The sequence below is a fragment of the Nyctibius grandis genome, chromosome 2, assembly GCF_013368605.1.
Source record: "Nyctibius grandis isolate bNycGra1 chromosome 2, bNycGra1.pri, whole genome shotgun sequence".
Lineage (NCBI taxonomy): Eukaryota > Metazoa > Chordata > Aves > Nyctibiiformes > Nyctibiidae > Nyctibius > Nyctibius grandis.
The window spans coordinates 19,817,829-19,837,411 of NC_090659.1; the positions used below are offsets into that span (position 1 = coordinate 19,817,829).

Consider the following 19,583-nt stretch of genomic DNA (forward strand, 5'->3'; position numbering starts at 1 on the left):
CTCCTGGGCGTGAGATCAGCTCATGGCGTGCCGGGCACAAATCCGCTTTTCGGACAACATTTCTACTAACAGGAAATACTCGGGCAGAGAACACCTCATCCGTCTGGGTGCACGTTAAGGCAAACATTTATGCAACACTTGTCAGCAGCACCACGCTCCCTCAGCGCTGAGGACAAGGAGATCACAAAGGAGGAAGGAGATCAGCAAGCGCTTTCACAGCTCTCCGCCGAGGCCGCCTTCACGGCAACAAGCCTCGAAGACCGGCGGGGGGGGTGGGGAGAGGAGCGAGGCGGGTAAAAGAAAGCGAAACAAGGGCAGAAAGCGCTTTCCGCGGGTGTGTGTGCAGCAGTGCTTGGCCAGGGGAGCCTCCGGCCACCGGCGAGGCGCAGACCCCGCTCCGGGCGAAGCGGCGCCCTAAGGCCGCTGCCCAGCGGCTCTAACGGGCACAGGCCCCCAGCGGGCACTGACCCCTAGCGGGCACTCGCCCTCAACTACGCCTTCCCCCCCGCACCGGGCCGGGGGCGGGGCCAGCCGCGCGCCCTGCGCCGCTGCGCCCCTCCGCCATTTCCCTTTCGGCGCCGGCGGCCGGAGCTGCTCCCTCGGCCGGCCAGGGCAGCCATGGGGAACCGGCGCGGAGCGGAGCCGAGCCCGCAGGGATGCCGCCTGCGGCGAGGTATGACTGGGGTAGGGCGACGGAGTCCCCCCCACACTTTCCCGTAGCGTGTCGCCGCCCGCGCGGTGGGGGCACCCGTCTGTGGTGCGGACGTGGAGCTGGAGCAGCCGGAGCGAGGGCGGGGGCGGCCCGCAACCGCCCCAGGGCCCGGGCCGGCCGCGCTCGGCGGGGCGCCGCTGTGTGCTCCCCTTCCCCTTCAGCGAGGAGGGGTGTCAGTGGGCGCCAGGCCCGGCGTCCAGGGCTGCGGTGGGCTCCCGGGGTTTCCTGGGAAGGTCGCTGGTTTCTGTTGGTGCTTTGCTGGCCGCGTTGTGGAGGCCGCTGTGGGGTGAAATCCGTGTCTCCCGCAGCGCGTTTTGGCGTAACACCGGCTGCGTCGCGCATAAAAACAGAGAGTTACTGGGGTGGTTTCTTCGGCAGTGTCACTGGATGCAAAATTGTCCTCAGCCATAGTCTGTGTGGTGCGTCGTAGCTGGTTTTGATGGAGGTGATCGTGTAGCTAAAGGCCAGAAATTTGTAAAGAAAAATACACACAATGGTGGACTCTGACAGAGCTTGTTGTCGCCAAGTGCTGTTTCGTTGTCCCCCCTGCCGTGCTGGAGTAGCACAGGGCAGCTGAGGAGTCGCTTGGTATGTTTTAATGCTGCACGTCCCATACTGGTCCCTCCAGGGCCATGTCCGGCTCACCCCGAGCACTGCTGGCAGTGTATGGGAAATGGACTTCTGGTTAATGGACTTGGTTTATTAAGGTAAAATGATTTCGATATCCTTAGAAGCAACTTATCCAAAGTCCCCCAGCAAAGCCAGGACTAGAGGATGGGCATAGCATCACAACATACAGTGTGATTCCCTAGTTCACATGATTTCAGTAGTAAAGTTGATCCATTCGTTGTATTACCTGTGTAGGTTTAGAACATGTTTCAAAGAATAGGGTGTGTTTCTGCTCTGCTGATGTGGAGCCTTTCTGAAATACAAGACAGCGACCTTCAAAGCTTCAAAGCCTGCTTTTTTTTCTGATTGGAAGCAAATACAAACCAACCCAGCTTGAACTCCAGTTAAAAATGAGCTGCCAGTGATGGTGATGTGGAAGTGTGGAGCTGAGTTTTGAAAGTGCTGTGGGCTTCAGGCAGCTCCTGGGGGAGTTACTGAGCCCAAGCTGATGAGGTGAGTGGGAGCTGGACTCACTAGTATTTCCATGGCTTCCCTCCAGGGATTGCTGAGGCTCTGAACAGGAAGAGTAACAAAAGCTAATCAGAGTTTGGACAGAAATGGTTTTCCCTTGGATTTTTCCCTGGAATTTCACTGGCATTGATAGAGCTGCAGAGGACATCCAGATTTAGACAACTGTGCAAACTTGGAGATAACCTGTTTTGTCACATTTCTCTTACATGTTCTAAGGTGCTAAACACATAACTTGGCTTTGAATACGCGCCATGTCAGATAAATGTGCTGTTCAGCATATAGAGCCATATGTGAGTCACTTCAGATTCCAAGAGTGAGATGGTTGTTATTTGTGACAGCATGCACAGCAAGGATCAAAGGTATTCCAATACATATGTTGCATAATACTATATATGGAGTGCTTTGAACATATCTTGTGATTAATTGCAAGGATTAAGACATAAAAGAAGTACTTTGTTAAGTGAATTCAGGATCCTCAAAATTTTCCCCTTAAGAGAAAATTTTGAACAGCTGGAAGAATCAGATCCTGCAGGTGTAACTGTCCTTTAAAGTGACTGTGAAAGTAACATTGTTTGGCTTTAGGTTTCTGTGTGACTTGTGAACAAGGCTGGTAACCTTGTTGAAGTAGAAACATTTTTTTTTCTACTTGTGTAATCTGTAAGCTTGATCTGAATGAGAAAGTCAAATTATTTTATCTTCTGTCATACTCACTAGTGCCAAAACTATATGGACTTGATAGATATGTGACTTAATCGCTTTCCAGTTTGCTGGTATCAGTGATAAACTTAAAGTTGTAACTAGTAAATCTTATCTTCTTATCCATCATGTTTAATTTTGATTGAAAAGAAGACTGGTATTTTTATTTCTCCTAAATATTCCTCACACTTGAATGAATTAATAAAATGAATCAAAGGGAAGTAAAAAGACCATCCTCTGGAACATCTGTGGAATTATCATTATTAGTTGCAGAGATACAGGTTCTCAACATTTATCCGGTGACTTCCTATAGTCATGCTAAAACTTTGAGCAGAGGAAGATTGACATCTCAGATAAGGGTTTTTTTAATTCATCTGATTTTAACATATTATGTTAAGTTTGACCTTAATATGCTTTGTCGTGATTTTTAAATTTTGAGCTGTTTTGTTTTGCAGAGAAAATAATTTAAGTTGTATTTAAAAATAATTTTAAATTAAAAAAACAATTTATTTGTATGAAACCTGAGGAGAAGATACTTTGGAAATAGTTATACCCTTGCCCAGACGTCTATAGATTCGCAGTTGTTCCTTAGTACTTTGCCTGTAATTCAAAACCAGATCCTGCAAATATTAATGCTATGAGGGTAATACATAGAGTAAAATAACAACATCGAGGAGAGAATATTTTAATAGATTTTATGTATTAAAAATTGTAACATAAACTTCATAACTTCCTTATAATTAATAATTTTATATATTTTTTTCTAACCTCCCTCTTGATCTACCCTCTTTCTGGAAACATTTTTTACAACAGTGATGAGTTCTTGTAATACTTCAAATAAAGCCAAGCAATGTTTGTATTTGTTGTATTTAATAAGTTGGAGTGAGTGGCATAGAATTTTCAGATGGTATCTACATGCAAAATTAATACAAATAATCATACAATGCTTTCTGTATTTATTTGAAATGGTAAGAGCCCCTTCCATGTGAAATAAGGAAAGTGCTATTGTTATAAAATTGCCTGTCTAATCTGAGGATCCTTGCCCCACCCCCCCAATAGCAGTAACTGTTTCAGTACCACTGCCTCCCCACAAACACTGAAGAGATTAAAATAACTCTTTTGTGCATAGACCTCGTTTTACTTGCAAATAATTTACTAAGATGATTTCCTGAATGTGATTGTTTTTAATGTATTTGCAGGTGCAGAAGCAAAATGTTTATTTTACAATCAGGTTATATTTCCTAATCACTATGGAAATACTGATGGATGGACCAATGCTTTTTTATCAACTTGGTAAGTTGCCTGTACTTTGTAAGAGGAGTATATTGTAAGAGTAGTACTGCTGATTTTTCACTAACACTCCTCCTGAGCTACTGAAGTAAGATGCCGTCATCTTATTATAGGGCTCTCTCTGGAATAATTCAGAGTCAAGAATCTAGTGTATTATATTCTACATACTCCATTCTATACATAAGCCGTGATTTTCCTGTAAGAAAGAAATGCTTTGAAACAACATACTGCATTCTGCCTCTTGAAATGTCCAGTGAACAGTTGTATGTGTTGGTTTTTATTTTTTGTTCTTATTTTTTTTTTTGAGCCTCCTTAGTTTCAGGATTAGCAGGCACAACAAACATAGTTTGTTGGCTGAGCTGTAGTTGTAGTGGAAAATTGTTTTGGTAGGATCATTTAATTCTGTAAAAAGGATAAGGTGGTAAAGAAGATTCCTCATTGAGTTTACAGCCCATCTTTATTTCTCCAGTCTTAATTTTCCCAGTTATTTGGTCTAAGATTTATTTGCTTGTCTGTGTCTCTTATGCAAGAGTGTAACCTACAAAATTTTGCAACTCTCCAACTGTCTTTGCTAAACACGTTTGTTGAAACAAAGTTCTGAGGCAGTTTGAACTTAGATGAATGGAATTTGATTTTGATAGGGGAGAGGCATTATAAAATCACAAATATGGACAGAATAGAAAAACATATATGTCAACAGGAAATACATCAGCAAGACAGCTGACACACGTGAGGTGGCTGGCGTAAGAGAGAATGGTAAGAGACAGTTTGCATCTCCTAATCCAAAGGGCTTACTCCAAGGAAGTGTGTCGTTACTAGAGTCTGTGCACTGACACTATCTGGTTTTATAATGGGAATATCCTTAATGTGCTAAAGGCTGTGTGCCTGTTGGGAGAAGGGAGATTTCCTGCCACAAATGATTACAAATCTGAGCTTGTGTTGAGGTAAAGAATAATAAGTATTGCTTTGTTATTCATACCCACTGGATGTTTTTTCCACATAGGTGATCTGTTACTATATGGCAGGAAATCAGTTGTTCTACTTTTAACTGCACTTCTCTAAGGGGATGTTTATTATTCAGTAATAACATAGAAGAACAAGTGTAAAAGGAAGACGTACACGAGAGAGGATGTCTGTGGTTTGAGCGGCAAAATGAAGCTTGAGAGAGATGAGTTTTCTGTCTTGTGGAAATACAAATTTGCTGCACTTAGATGCCCAAGTGTATTTGTGTGTGCTTCTGTGTGTGCCCACTGCTAATTAAAGGGGAATTTTTAAAGCACTTCTCTGCAGCCATAAAGGTTCTGTGCAGATATCTCTTTAATTAATTGAGTAGGAAATTTTTCCTTTCCTCTTCCAGTACTCTCTGCAGAAGTAGACAAGGATCATAAAATAACTGCATGAATCCATTAGGAAATTCTCCCAATGTGTCTGGAACAGGACAGTTCTCACTGACCCACTACTATTCTCAATCCCCTCTACTTTGCCAGGAATATGTATTCTGGTACTGTGTTTCACATAGTTGGGGGCTGGACCAGATGACCTGGGAAATCCCTTCCAACCTCAACCATTCTGATAGTCCTGTCCTATGCATTATTTGTAGATCTCCATAAAGATTGTTTTAATTTTTTATGAGGTTTGTTCCAGATTTCTTTTCTCTTTTTGTGGTCATTCTTACTGTAGCACATCTTGTTGACATGTCAGGTAGTTCTGTTTGTCATAGTGTGGCACCTGAGAACCTCAGGTGTGGACAAGAGTGCTACTGCATTTGTTGCTCTACAAATGTAAAGCCAAAGACATTCCTCATGCTACAGAAGTTCCCAAAGTGAGATGTGGAGAATAAATGAATATGTTAAGGCAGTATTAATCAGCACAGTTCAACACAGATAGCAGGCCAGCAGTGTTTTGGGTATTGTCATATATTTGGGTAGAGGGTTTAGGTGTCAAGAGAAAAGAGAGTTCATAGAGAAGAGTTTTAGGGAAAATAATAAAGTAATTCTGCAGATATTTCCATGGAGTTTGTCTAAAGCCTGAGAAAAAGCATGCATGTTTCAAATTAAACTAACGTCTCCTTTGGCCATCTGAGTATGGGAGTTGGCATCTCATCAGTAGGAGTACAGGCCACAAAATGCCTTTAAAATGAGGTTTCACTTGGAAAGAAGAAGGGAGCTAAAGGATCTTGAGAAAAAAAATTAGAAGGATCAGAACAGTAATTTCAAGAGTGTCTTGAAGCACCATGCTGGGAAGATATGAATGATGCAAGACTGGATTGGTCAAGGAAAAGAATTCTGGATACAGTGAGAATCTGGATGAATGAATAGTCTCTTACAGAGGTTATACAAGAGGATGTGGGGACCCCCCGAATGTGAGGATCTGCAAGAAGGCTGGGTTCAAAAGATTACTCGGACAGTAGGCCTGACTGACAGGCTGAAAGTGGCCTTAACCATGCCCTGTGACGGGAGAAGTGTTGCAGCATCTGTTGGTGTTTTTTTTTTCTTTGCAGGCAGAGAATCGAATGCTGTAGAGTTAAACACCCACAGGGGAATGTTACAGACACAGGACAGAAAATAGAGAGGGAGTTACAAATTAGAGCCTGAAGTAGGGAGTTACAGGAGTTAGCTGACTGAAGACACTGAGTAATATATCAAAGTTGTTAAACTACGGCTTTGAGGACTCCCCACATTTAGCAAAGAACGACATCTGTGAAGATGATTCAATAATATTCTTCAAGCAGTAATAGTATGTTTTCCCAGACCGGTTTTAAGATTCTTGTCGTGACTTAAAATGGTGTTTAATAGACAGAGTGAGCTACCTGAAATATAGTCAGAATCCTCTAAGACAGTATTTGATACGAACATCTTAAATATGTTTATTCACACTGAGTCTCGAACCTCATTTGACAGCGATCAGCATAAGCCTGAACCACAGTGTAGTTATCAAAGAACTAGCTCCTAGGAGCCTCGAATTAATGACAGAGGTTGGAAGGGGCCATCCCATACTCTGAGGAAGGAGGAAAGAGCAGAGGAAAGTAGTAGGAAGATGTGAAGGAAAGAAACAGTTCCACTGAGGGAATGCTGAGTATTGTCTCTAATTGTTGCAAATAAATATTGCCAGTAGTAAGCTAATAATCAGATATTGTAGACATACAAATGCATTAATTCATAGTTTCATTTTCCAGTGTACGTCAGCGTTCTCTCTACAGCTTGTTGCAGCTTGCCTGGTAAGAGTTTTTATTGTCTTTTAAATGCTTTTTGTAACACAGTTCAAAAAAACTTGCATATTCTCACCAAGCATCATTTTACAACTTTATGCTTTTTGAAGAAAGAACTTAATAGAAATACAATACAGGAGGACAATCCTTTGCATTGTTGTTTCTGTTGTGCTGAACTCTTTTCTGTTCTGTGGTTGCTTTATTTTGGGGCAACTATTGGGCTACTTTAAAGGGATTTATTGGTTAGAATTGTTGCAATCTCACAGTTGTTTGCCATTCATATTGGTGGGTTGTTTGGTTTTGTTTTGTTTTGGTTTTTTCCCATTCTAGAAAGATTTCTAGGAGAGCCACCTCGCATCCCACAAATGGAATCTTGCAATTTTCAGCACATTTTGTCCTGGCAGGCAAAAAGTGATCCAACTGTGCCAACATACTATCGTGTGCTGTACACCGACCGCAGGCAAGTCTTATTTTATGAGACAAGATTTTACTTTTAATGTTTATCGACTTAAAGTACTAAGATAGGGTTTTCTTGTTGGTTTGTCTGGTTTTCCACCCAGAAATGCTTCCTCCCCACCCCCCAAGCTTTGTTGTGTCGGAGAATCCAGATAGATTATTTTGATCTTTTTTTAACTTGTTTTGATTTACAGGAACTGGAAGACTGCTAAACAATGTTCAAATATTACGCAACTCTCCTGTAATCTGACAGATGATTTAAAAAATATTTTCACTGAATATTCTGTATTGGTTCAGAGCTTCATAGGAACTGAAGTATTGAATTCTTCTGTACTTCGTTTTCTGCCACGTCTTGACAGTAAGTTCTCTGTCTGCATTTGCTTATTTTAGTAGTTTTTATTCGTAGATGATGTATAAATGATATTCTGCTAGCTTTATAGTAAGACAGTCCAAACTAACTTGGTCAGTAGCTTATTCCTTTATCTAAGAGAATATGAATTTTTATGTAATCTATCACGTATCAGTTACAAGACACAGAATATAAAGATAGCTTTCTAAAATTAGTGGCTACAGTAGTTCTGATAAATGGATGAGGCTCTGATTTCGAAATAAAATATAGAATCATAGAATGGTTTGGATTGCAAGGGACCTTAAAGATCATCTAGTTCCAACCCGCCTGCCATGGGCAGGGACACGTTTCCACCAGACCAGGTTGCTCAGAGCCCCATCCAGCCTGGCCTTGAACACTGCCAGGGAGGAGGCATCCACAACTTCTCTGGGCAACCTGTGCCAGTGTCCCACCACCCTCACAGTAAATAACTTCTTCCTAAGATCTAATCTAAATCTACCCTTTTTCAGTTTAAAACTGTTCCCTGTCTTCCTGTCACTACACGTCCTTGTAAAAAGTCCCTCTCCAGCTTTCTTGTAGGCCCCCTTCAGGTACTGGAAGGCTGCTATAAGGTCTCCACAGAGCCATCTCTTCTCCAGGCTAAACAACCCCAACTCTCTCAGCCTGTCTTCATAGGAGAGCTGCTCCAGCTCTCTGATCATCTTTGTGTCCTTCCTCTGGACTTGCTCCAACAGCTCCATGTCCTTCTTATGTTGGGGGCCCCAGAGCTGGACACAGTACTCCAGGTGGGGTCTCACGGGAGCAGAGCAGAGGGGGAGAATCACCTCCCTTGAGCTGCTAGTCACGCCTCTCTTGGTGCAGCCCAGGATATGGTTGGCTTTGTGGGCTGCAAGCACACACTGCTGGCTCACGTTGAGCTTCTCATCAACCATCACCCCCAAGTCCTTCTCCTCAGGGCTGCTCTCAGTCCATTCTTTGCCCAGCCTGTATTTGTGCTTGGGATTGCCCCAACCCATGTGCAGGACCTTGCGCTTGGCCTCGTTGAACTTCATGTGGTTTGCACAGGCCCAGCTCTCAAGCCTGTCAAGGTCCCTCTGGATGGCATGCCTTCCCTCCAGTGTGTCAACGGCACCGCACAGCTTGGTGTTGTAATCAGAGTTGCTGAGGGCACACTCAATCCCACTGTCCATGTCGCTGACAAAGATGTTAAACAGCACCAGTCCGAATACTGACCCCTGAGGGATGCCAGTTGTCACTGGTCTCCACTTGGGCATTGAGCTGTTGACTGCAACTCTTTGATTGCCACCATCCAGCCAATTCCTTATCCACTGAGTGGTCCATCCGTCAAGTCCATGTCTCCAATTTAGAGACAAGGATGTCACGGGGGATAGTGTCAAATGCTTTGCACAAGTCCACGTAGATGGCGTCAGATGTTCTTCCTTATCCACTAACACTGTAACCCTGTCATAGAAGGCCACCAAATTTGTCAGGCATGATTTGCCATTAGTAAAGCCATGTTGGCTGTCACCAATCACCTCCTTGTTTTCCATGTGCCTTAGTATAGTTTCCAGGACTATTTGCTCCATGATCTCGAGAGGCACAGAGGTGAGACTGACCGGCCTGTAGTTCCCCAGGTCCTCCTTTTTTCCCTTTTTAAAAATGGAGGTTATGTTTCCCCTTTTCCAGTCAGTGGGAACTTCACCAGAGTGCCACAACTTCTCAAAAATGAGGGATAGCGGCTTAGCAACTTCATCTACCAGTTCCCTCAGGACGCGCAGATGCACCTCATCAGGTCCCATATATATATTTATGTATGCATAAATATAGAGGAAATAGTGTCATGTCAAGCATTGACAAGCACAAAGTAAAAATCTCTAAGTCCATACGATACATAACTGAGAAAAAAATGTTGTTTTTATGTCTTCAAGTGGTCAGTGTTAAGAGTTAAAGAAATACCATGTCTGCACTAGGTGTAGGGGAAGAGATTTACTTGTTGGTTCATCAGCCTGCTCTTTTCCCTTTCCTTGCTGAAAGAAGATGCTTATTAGCTGTGACATCTTCTAATGCCAGAGGTGGCTTCACCCTTAGTTGTGCTTAGTATTCAGTTTTGAAGTAACAGAGACAGAGATCGAGGAACAACTGGAAGACTATGGAGGAGAAATAGGTCATGTTACCTCTGAATTCGTCACAGAAGTAGCTGCTTCTGTGTCCACTTACAGTCTCAGAAATGATGAAAAATTGGAAGGGATGGGGAGAATAGCCACAAGGATAACTGGAGGATTTGAGAACATCCCTCTGAGGTGGAGGCCTTCAGTCTTTCAGCAGTTAGTTTAATAAAGAGAAGGATCAGAAGGTGCATTGACCACTAGTTAATATGATGGCAGGCTTCTTCAGTCTTGCGAACAAAGCATGACAGCATGCCCTGACTGGAAGCTGAAGCTAGATAAATTTTAACTAGGAAAAAGAGACATATTTTGAATTGACCACTGGAACAAACCGTCAGGTGTTCTGACTGATTGTCCATCACTGGCAACTTGTAAATTGAAATTGGATGTTTTGCTAGTAGTTCTCTAGTTCAAACCACAAGTGACTGAGTGAAGTCAGGTTTTCCAGGGCATGGGACTTAGATGAACTCTATAGTCTTCTCTTATTTCACAGTGTCTGAATAGGAAAGAATCAATATTCTGAGATATTTCCCTTCTGGGTGTAGTTGATATCTACCTTCAAATACCTATGGTGGAATCTCTGTCCTGTTGACAGACGGATTTGAGCAAAGCCAGAAAGGCTTCATAACAAAGAGCCAGGAGAACAATCACATTTGACTGTAACTAGGTTTAAGCTAATGTTTATTTGTAACTTAAAACAAAAGATGAGAAAGGAGTAAGTGTGCAACCATTTGACTAGGACATGCTTTCCTGCTTTACTAGGACATGCGTTCCTCTTTGAAAGCAGATGAAAGCTTGCTGTTGTACTAAGTATTAAACTTTTTTTTTTTCTTTCTACCCTATGTCGGGAACAGAAGTACTTAGCAAACATGTATTGCTTTTTTGAATTTTGCAGAGGTTGGCAAACCAGTCTCCACCTTCATCAAAATGTACATGCTTCTGGAAAAGACAAAAGTGAAATGCAAACTCTAAATTTTCATGTTTTTTCCCCCACAATGTACTACACAGAAATGGAGGATTATGGAGATAGTTTGTTCTCACACCATTTTCTAACATACCTACTTCTTTCCTGTGTTGGAAGAAGAAAGATCTTAGGCTTGATTCACTATGGAAGTTCCTCTGATCTTGATGGATGTGTAGTTTTGGAGAGAGAAGACAATTAGTGTGCACGGCTCTTGAAACACATACGTATTCTGAGGACTTGAACTTGAGAGATTACTTTGGTCTCAGTGGAAGTCTCACAGAAGTGTAACTCTGTTTTGCTAGGTCCTCTGTCCTGCTGTCAGTAGTTTTTAGTCTTTATGGCTCAGCTGTCAAGTTTAGGCCTATAGCCTTCCTTGCAACCAGTATGAATATGTGCAGGGCTACTCACCACTGAATTTCTACAAAGATTCCTTCCAGAGAATGACTAGAAGATAATGATGAGCAAGAAAGTAATTAGCTTTTCGTACATGTTAACCTCAGCTTTCCTCTCAAATAGATAAAAAGCTCACGTCTCTCTGGAGCTGAAGCAAAGCTTCTGTCACCTTTCTGCTTCTTCCCTCCCTTCCACTGCTTTCTGTTTTTAAAATCTAGCTGTGTGGGAAAAGATCGTTTGACCATGGAACTTAAATGTTGCAAGACGTTGTGGATTTACAACAGTGACATACTCTGGAATCTGATTAGTCAGCTATGTGTCTGTCACCAAAATAGAATTGGTACTGAATACATAGTATATATTTTTTCCATCTTTTTTTTTTCTTTCTTTTTTTTCAATAGCATTCCTGGGACCACCAGAAGTTAATATCAGTTCCTGTCTAAACTGCATAAATGTCACCATAAAGCTGCCAACCTCGCACTTTAGAGAAAATGGAAAGCTATCGTCTTTAATTGATATATATAAAGAGCTTTATTATGATATAACACTGAAAACACTCGATGGAGAGCGTAAGGTAAATAACTTCTTGTTTTATTTGTGCTTTAGGGGAGAAACACAGAAAGCATAAAATGTCTCTGATGGTTAGCAGAATCACAGAAGCAAATATGTGAACAGAAGACACTTAGAAGAAAACAAAGAGAATGGCCAACATAATCTTAGCTTCCTTTTACTGCAGAGTAGCAGGCTTTGAAGAGGAATACTAGTTGTCCTGTATCCTTACTTGAAATAAAGCACAGGGCACTGGCTCAAGTGATTGTTCTCTGGGAAGACAAGGGAAAGACTGTTTAGCAGAAACTACTAGCAGGTGTATGCACAGTTGATAGGAAAATATGTTCAGAAAGCAGTTCAGTAGTTTTCTGTCAAACTGGAAAAATGTATCCAGTTAGTTTCTGAAACAACCTGTTCTGGGTCTGGTACTATTTAATTTTTTTTTTTTTGTATGCTGAAATAAGAGAGGTAGATAGGCATGATTAGAACTTAAAACAATCCTCACAAAATGGAGAAATAATCTTAAAATAATAGGAGATAATTCAGTAAGGACAAATGCAAGGCATTAACACATAAGAATAATTTTCTGTGTAATAAGAGTGATAACAGCTACACAGGCAGCAGTTTTGCCAGAAAGGATGAGAGCATTCTATAATATTGCAAGCTAGACATGACTCACGTGTTGCTGAGAGATAAAAAAAAAATAATATTTTTACGTACTCAGTGCTTGTAAAGCCCATGTACCCCACACCAGTCTGGGGTTCAGAAAAGGCACCGACCAGTCAAGCAGGATCCAGAAAGGAACAGTGAGGACTGTGGGGGATCCTGACACATGACCTGTGAGGAAATGCTGGGATAATAGGGGACCGCTTAGTGTAAGCAAGCAAAGCGCAGTTAGAGGCCAGAGTCTCTGAGTATGTAAACATTTACTACAGAAAAGGAGGAAATAAACCATTCACTCTGTGACCAAAAACAGTCAAGTGGAATTGGCAGTTTTGTAGACTAGGTTAAGCATCAAGAGAGACATTAATACCTGGGCTGGCAAAGCACTGGAATGAGTTGTCTGACTAGAGCATGGGCTGCCTGTACTGGAAGTTTTGAGCAGCAGGTCAGACAGGTACCTGTTGGGAATTTAATCTAACTCATTCTACCATGAGTCACAGAAGAAGGACCACAACTTGCCTGCTGTGGATATTTTTCCCCTGATTTCTGAATCAGAATATCACTTGCAGTTTCAAATCTGTAGAATCTATGTGAGGCTACTTCAAGGGGACATACAGTGACCAACAGTTGGAGACAGAAGGCAATTTATCTTTGATAATATCATATTTCACAAACAGGCGTAAGGTAGGCATCTTGACATCAGCTAGAACTAGAGATGAAGCAGTTATCTAGGTAAACCACTGAGTTACTGTGTCGGTTTTTGCAGTTTCACGTGCTACTGCGTTTCTCTGAAATAGCCATAATGTTTTATCAGTGGCTGGGGATCTCTTTTTAGGCAAACAGCTAACTTTAAACCATTGTCTTTCATGGCAGAGGCCACGTGAGAAAACCACTGAAGAAATTTTTAGTACTGTCATTGAAGAATTGTATCCAAATAGAAATTACTGTGTGTCTGTTGTGGTCACTGCATCTGTAAACAAAAATTCCATCCCATCAGCCTGGAAATGTAAAACTGCAGACTCTGTAGCTCAACAAGGTAACTGTGCTGTGGTGCGGGAATGGACTGTCTGACTTGATTACGTGCAGGTGTTTTCTTTTTACATAGGAAGATTTACAAGCCAATTAATCCTAAAAAATAATCAGAGAGAAAGTACTTTCCAACTGATAAACACTGTAGAGGTTTAGAAGTGAAATATAAAAACCAAAAAAGCACTTTGGGGCTACAAATCTGTTGTTAATCCTGTGAGCTATACAAATCTCCACTAACTGCATAAATAGTTATCAAAGATGGTGTCATTTCTTTTTTAATTATTGAATCTAATTTGAGATTTGGTCTTGTTTTGAGTTTGAACCAGATGACCTCCAGAGGTCCCTTGTAACCAAAATTATTCTGTGATTCTAAGTAGTTGTTCTGAATGTGAAATACGAAATGTGTAATTGGAAACTTCATTCATGTATGTTGATTTGTTTGTTTTTTTCACTTGCAGATTATCATACAGTTGCAATCGCAGGTGCTATATGTTTTTCGCTGATGTTAGCTGGTGCCCTGAAGTGTATGCATGCAGGAGGTTATATTCTTCAAAAAATATCGCTTCCACGTACCTTGGTATGTAATAATTCTCATATTTAAACCTTCCTGGTTGGAAGGAGGAAGTTTACCATCTGAAATTTCTAATCCTGTGCATTAGGTACAAGTTATGTAAGTACATATAATGTTTTAATTTGCAGGTTACTTATGTCAAAGATAGACTGTAGGCTCCTAAATCTTGTCTGTTCTGCGGAACAAATATTCAGTCTCTTTCAAAACCATTTCTTGCTAGTACTGTGACAAGTTACTAACAGATAGAGACGTCATCATCCCCCTCTACTCAGCGCTTGTCAGGCCGCACATGGAGTATTGTGTCCAGTTCTGGTCCCCACAGTGCAAGAAAGACGTGGACAGACCAGAGAGGGTCCAGAGGAGGGCCACAAAGACGAGCAAAGGGCTGGAGAACCTGCACTCTAAGGAAAGACTGAAGGATTAGGTCTTATCTCCCTGGAGAAGGCTCAGAGGGTACCTCATTAGAGTATTCCAGTACTTAAAGGGTGGCTACAAACAGAACAGAGGCTCTCAACACAAAGGGCGATGGGTACAAGCTGCACCACGAGAGGTTTCATGTCAATATAAGAAAGAAATTTTTTACAGTGAGAACAGTCAATCCCTGGAACAACTTCTTCAAGGATGTGGTAGAGTCCCCATTACTGGAGGTTTTCAATGTGTGATTGGGCAGGGTGCTAGATAATCTCATCTAGGCTCCCTCTTCCATGAAAGGTTGGAGCAGTTGGTCTTTCGAGGTCTCTTCCAGCCTGGGCTGTTCTATGTTTCTGTGAAGTTAGAGGGAGCAGCCAGTAGTGAAGGGGAGAACCCCCCCAGAGTAACTTTAAATGAACTCTTTGTGGTTCACAGAAGCAGGCTAAGTCCTACAGTGTAGGACAATTAACCCCTTGCCCTTTGAAAATTACCTTATATGTAAATCCTTCCTGCAGCAGACAGATTTCTTCTACTATCTGAGCCAGGGCAATAACTCCAAAAAACCTACTCCAGTTCTTAGGTGAAGCACATAGGGAGAACACCTGTTCTCCACCAAGAAGAAGGATGCTCTGAAAACATTCAGGAGCAATGTGTATCCATTGCTTCTTAGCAAAGCAGTTTCTGGCACATTTTACCTCTGTTATTTCACCCTGCAGCATTGTACTTCTCTCTAAGAACAAAACCCATTACCCCTATAACATTTTTCAATTTATTACACCAAAAATTAGAGCATTTCCTGAAGGTTTGAGGATAGTTTAGCCAGGTCCCTGGCTGCTGGAGTCTAAAGGCATTTTGAGAGATTCTACAACTGAAAGCAAATATTTTAAACTTGCTTTCAAGATCTTTTCTTTATCACGTTCCCATAGGGAAGCAAGCTCAAAAGACAAAAGGTAGCTTTAAGACCCAGTTGGGTATAGGCATATTGTTCCTGTAGTGGTGCATAAAAATGGCCTAGAGTTGGGAGTTTTGGTCTCATTATCCCCAAAAGATGGGCCAGTTATTTAGGCACATGTGGAGAAGAAAAGAGTCACCGTTAGTGCTCTTAAGACTTTTTTGTTCTTAATGCTATACTTCATGGCTATTGTCCACAAAAGGCATCAAGGACAGCATGTGAGAAGTTCTAAAAGTTCAGCAGCCTGGTGAGAGCAAGATCTGGATGGTGGTTGGAAATGATCTCGCAAAAAACGTATAAGAACTTACTCTCAGTTCACCTCAACAAGGAGACAAAGGACAGACCATCAAAGACCTTTGCAGAGATTAGACACTGCTTTGAGGAAGCAGTCTTTAAAGCACGTTGTTTCTCAGGAAACCTGAGTCTGCTTTGTAACAACAACAGTAGCTTCTCAATCGAAGGAAAAATCCTCTTCACTGAAATCAGATGTACCTTGCAGGTCCCCAACCTTCCAGTTTCACATGTATCTCATACCATAGATTGTGCAGATATGTCCCTGCCAGAAAAGCATCCTAGTTGTTAGTTCCAGAACTGTTCCTAGCAAGTTCAGGATCACTTCTCTGTCTGCCTTCCTTCTCCAGTCTCGGTAATGATTTATTACTGTATTCTGTTATGAACAGGCATTAGTGAAAAGGATGCCTGATAGTGGAGCACTTACTAGGGAAAAAAGGATATTTGTACACAAGTTATCTCTGCCAGAATCTAGAGCTGGCATAGTATCTTAGAAACTAACTCCTGGGACCAGACTGTCATAATCTACCTGAATATTGGAGTTGGATGAAAACAAAAATCAAAGGAAAAGAAAAGAAACAGTATAGCTCTGCAAGAAAACTTTCTAGGGGTGGGGGGAGGATGGGCATGTACACAAGGCAAACAGTGCCTGCATCACCTTCCAAATGCTAAGGTATTCTCAGTAGCGGCAAAAAAGTCCATGATTAAGGAAGAGTACTCAAGGAAGAAAGAAAGGTAATGGTAATATAGCACTCAAATTGTTCCACTATTTTGAACAAAATAATCTTTCTTTGACTTTTTCTGTGATCAAGTCTCATGTTTTAGCACTTGAGGAAGCCAGTCCCAAGTCAGCTAATTTTGTTATTTTAATAGAAGAGACTGAACTGCCACTAAATTTCAAGCAAAAAGTAGAAAGATTCTTGGGACTTGTTTCTATCCCTCTTTGCTTGCTTTCTTTTTTTTAATAGTCTCTGACTTCTTTTACATTTAATTCTATGGGGGGTTTCAGCATAAATATTTTACATTTTCTACAAACATATCCAGAGCAGATTGGTATCAACTTTTTCTAAGACTTTTTTCCTCATGTTTCTGTCCTTTGCTATGTCATTACCTTCATATCCCTAAGATTGCTGAACATGACTTTGCCAAGTAGTGTCTAAGGTTAATTTTTTTGTTGTCGGCATTTTCCCCCAATGCTTCAAATATTCAGTAATCCTCAGAAGTGCAGAGTGAAACTGAGAAAATGGAACTTGGGATGTTATATAGTTCATTGCTTCAAATGGTACATTTTTAAAGGACCTAAAAATTGATCATCCGTGTAAGGCTTCTCTTTTGCATGGTAACTGCAAGAGCTAATAGAGAGTTGCAAGACTCACCTCAGGTTTAGGATGTATTTCTAAAATGACCTTTCAGGAAAAACTTCTTTACGGTGACGGTGACTGAACACTGGAACAGGCTGCCCAGAGAGGTTGTGGAGTCTCCTTCTCTGGAGACATTCAAAACCCGCCTGGACGCGTTCCTGTGTGATATGGTCTAGGCAATCCTGCTCCGGCAGGGGGATTGGACTAGATGATCTTTCGAGGTCCCTTCCAATCCCTAACATTCCGTGATTCTGTGATTTTAGTCTTAGAAAGATATCTCAAAAGTCAGAATTAAAACATTTCATACCTGACACTGCTTGGCACTAGTGTCATTTCTTTGAGACTGTACAGTGCTGTGTGCCTTGATTTGTAGTGAAGGCAGTCATGTTTACAGAACTGGAGAAGAGGGAACAATCCTAGATGCCCTGAACTCTGCGGAAAAAGCCAAAGATGTGGCACAGAAGGAATCATTTGTTTGACAACCTCATGACTGGGAGTACGTTTTTAGTATTTTTCTGTGCGATTGTGCAAATTTGGCTGATTTTTTTTTTTAATTCACTTTGCTCTTTTAGGTATTCATCAGGACGTTAGCCTATTCACCTTGGACATTTGAACCTGAAGAAATAGCCTCTGTAGAGATCATTTACAAAGAGGTTAAAAAAAAGGCAAATGAATCTAGTGGTGGTGTCAGTGATGAAGATGACAGCGATGACAGTGACAGTGATGCCATAAGTAATCATGACTATACAAGGCGTGATATCATAAGTAGAGTACGTCATTCCTCTGAGACACCAAATGTTTTTGTGCAGTACTCTACAGATAGTACATGTGACGACAGCAGCAGCCAGGCAAGTGAAAATCCAGACCCTGACCCAGAAGATTTTGAAAAGCATGAGGTGGACACTGAAGAAGACAAAGACACGAGTAGAGAGTTACTTAATCCTTTCTCTGAGGTAAATTGTAACTATTCTTCTAGGCAAAGTAACAGTGCTTGTTTTACCATTAACTTAAAAACTGTGCTATTGGGAGCCTCTGAAGAGAACATGGATAGTTCTGCAGCTCTTCTTTCTTCCCAAGAAGATGCAGTTGACTGGCAATGTACTCATGCTTTCGAAGCAAGACTGGATGGCACAGAAAGCGTGCAGAAACCACACTGTCGTAACGGCTCTCATGAATGGCAAAATTCGTCTCATTCTTCTGATGAAAGTGACTCATCAGATTCAGATGTGGACCGAAATACTGAATATATAAGAAGATGAATAAGTGAGAACCACTATTATTTTATAACATACAAATTGATATTGTCCAACTTTATTTCTGGACTCAACATACAGATCTTGTCTTTTTCTTTTAACATTCTGTGAGTATATGCCTGAACACTGAAAATATGCAACACTTGTTTTTTACAAAAATTTGTCTGATCTCTCCAGGTTGTTCCAGATATGGTTCAGGTTGGATTATCCACAGAGAAACAAAAATGACTGTTCAGATGCAGCAGAAAGAGGATTTATTTCATTCTGCAGTTCGATAGTGAACTATACCTTTTAGCTGTTAAAAAGTAAATATTTTATGTAACTCAGCTAAGTTAGTTTGTAGTACAGGGAGTTGTGAGTGGCCCATCTCTCAACCAGACCACTTTTTTAATTTGAAAAGACTCTGCTATTATTCTTTAGCTCTGTTGATGGATTACTGTGAAACCTGTTTTGCTGGATGGATTGCTGTATTCAAGTCAGTGAAGTGATTTCTACATTTGTGCAGAGAAAGCTGATCAAGTGAAATAATGGGGGCAGAGATAAGAATACTCAGCTGAAAGAGTTGTCCTGACTGTGAATTAAGGCATTAAATATACCTTTTTATATATTTTAATATAATTTTGTGCAATTATTGAATACTACACTTTTAAAAAATATTTTTATGACATTTAAAAGTTACTGCAGTGTACAGTTATGCTTTAACATTTGTGCTTCATAAACAGAATTTTTTTTCATTTCCCTGTCTGAATTTTTACTGTGGTTGCTACATGCCTTTGAAAAGCTACATGAGTTAACCTGCTAAGAATTTACTCCTTATGAGAAGGCTTTTGGGTATCACATACCTGAAAAGAAGAACTTTTTTCACCTTGTGTTGCTCTGCTTAGGTGCTACTTTTCTGCCCACAAGCAGCTTCTGGCTGCCGTGGCTGGCAGTCATTCTTTTGGTGAGGATAGCTGAGAGTAATTTCTAAGGTGCTGGAATATGTCCTGCTGCTGCACTACTGCTAAGAACTAAGTAGGTGTAAGTACCTGACAGCTTGCATCTTGACAAGCTAATTATTTGCAGATTTACACATCTGTAGAATTAGTGGATGAAACTTTCACTTACAGTGCCCCTGTACCAACACTCTC

The 19,583-nt window shown here is 41.3% G+C and overlaps 1 protein-coding gene across 3 annotated transcripts; it reads left to right on the top strand.

Moving 5' to 3' along the window:
• Positions 1 to 584: 584 nt before the first annotated feature.
• On the top strand, positions 585 to 19,187 carry IFNAR2 (interferon alpha and beta receptor subunit 2). Of its 3 annotated transcripts, XM_068395377.1 has the most exons (10): positions 585 to 673; positions 2,069 to 2,211; positions 3,748 to 3,841; positions 7,014 to 7,055; positions 7,377 to 7,506; positions 7,697 to 7,860; positions 11,775 to 11,947; positions 13,459 to 13,621; positions 14,073 to 14,191; positions 17,773 to 19,187. In XM_068395377.1, the coding sequence occupies exons 3-10, from the start codon at positions 3,799 to 3,801 to the stop codon at positions 18,457 to 18,459; spliced, it is 1,521 nt and encodes a 506-aa protein (XP_068251478.1). In that variant the 5' UTR covers positions 585 to 673; positions 2,069 to 2,211; positions 3,748 to 3,798; the 3' UTR covers positions 18,460 to 19,187. The 3 variants fall into 3 exon arrangements, with proteins under 3 accessions (XP_068251478.1, XP_068251481.1, XP_068251480.1); XM_068395380.1 differs by lacking the exon at positions 7,014 to 7,055; XM_068395379.1 differs by lacking the exon at positions 2,069 to 2,211 and having other exon boundaries at positions 591 to 673.
• The last annotated feature ends 396 nt before the right edge of the window (positions 19,188 to 19,583 follow it).

Excerpts from the sequence above, each read along its gene's own strand:
- IFNAR2 (XM_068395377.1), top strand. The coding sequence starts at position 3,799 with ATGGAAATACTGATGGATGGACCAATGCTTTTTTATCAACTTG. Across the intron at positions 7,507-7,696 it reads GTGCTGTACACCGACCGCAG|GAACTGGAAGACTGCTAAAC; the intron begins GCAAGTCTTATT and ends TTTGATTTACAG. Across the intron at positions 13,622-14,072 it reads AGACTCTGTAGCTCAACAAG|ATTATCATACAGTTGCAATC; the intron begins GTAACTGTGCTG and ends TTTCACTTGCAG.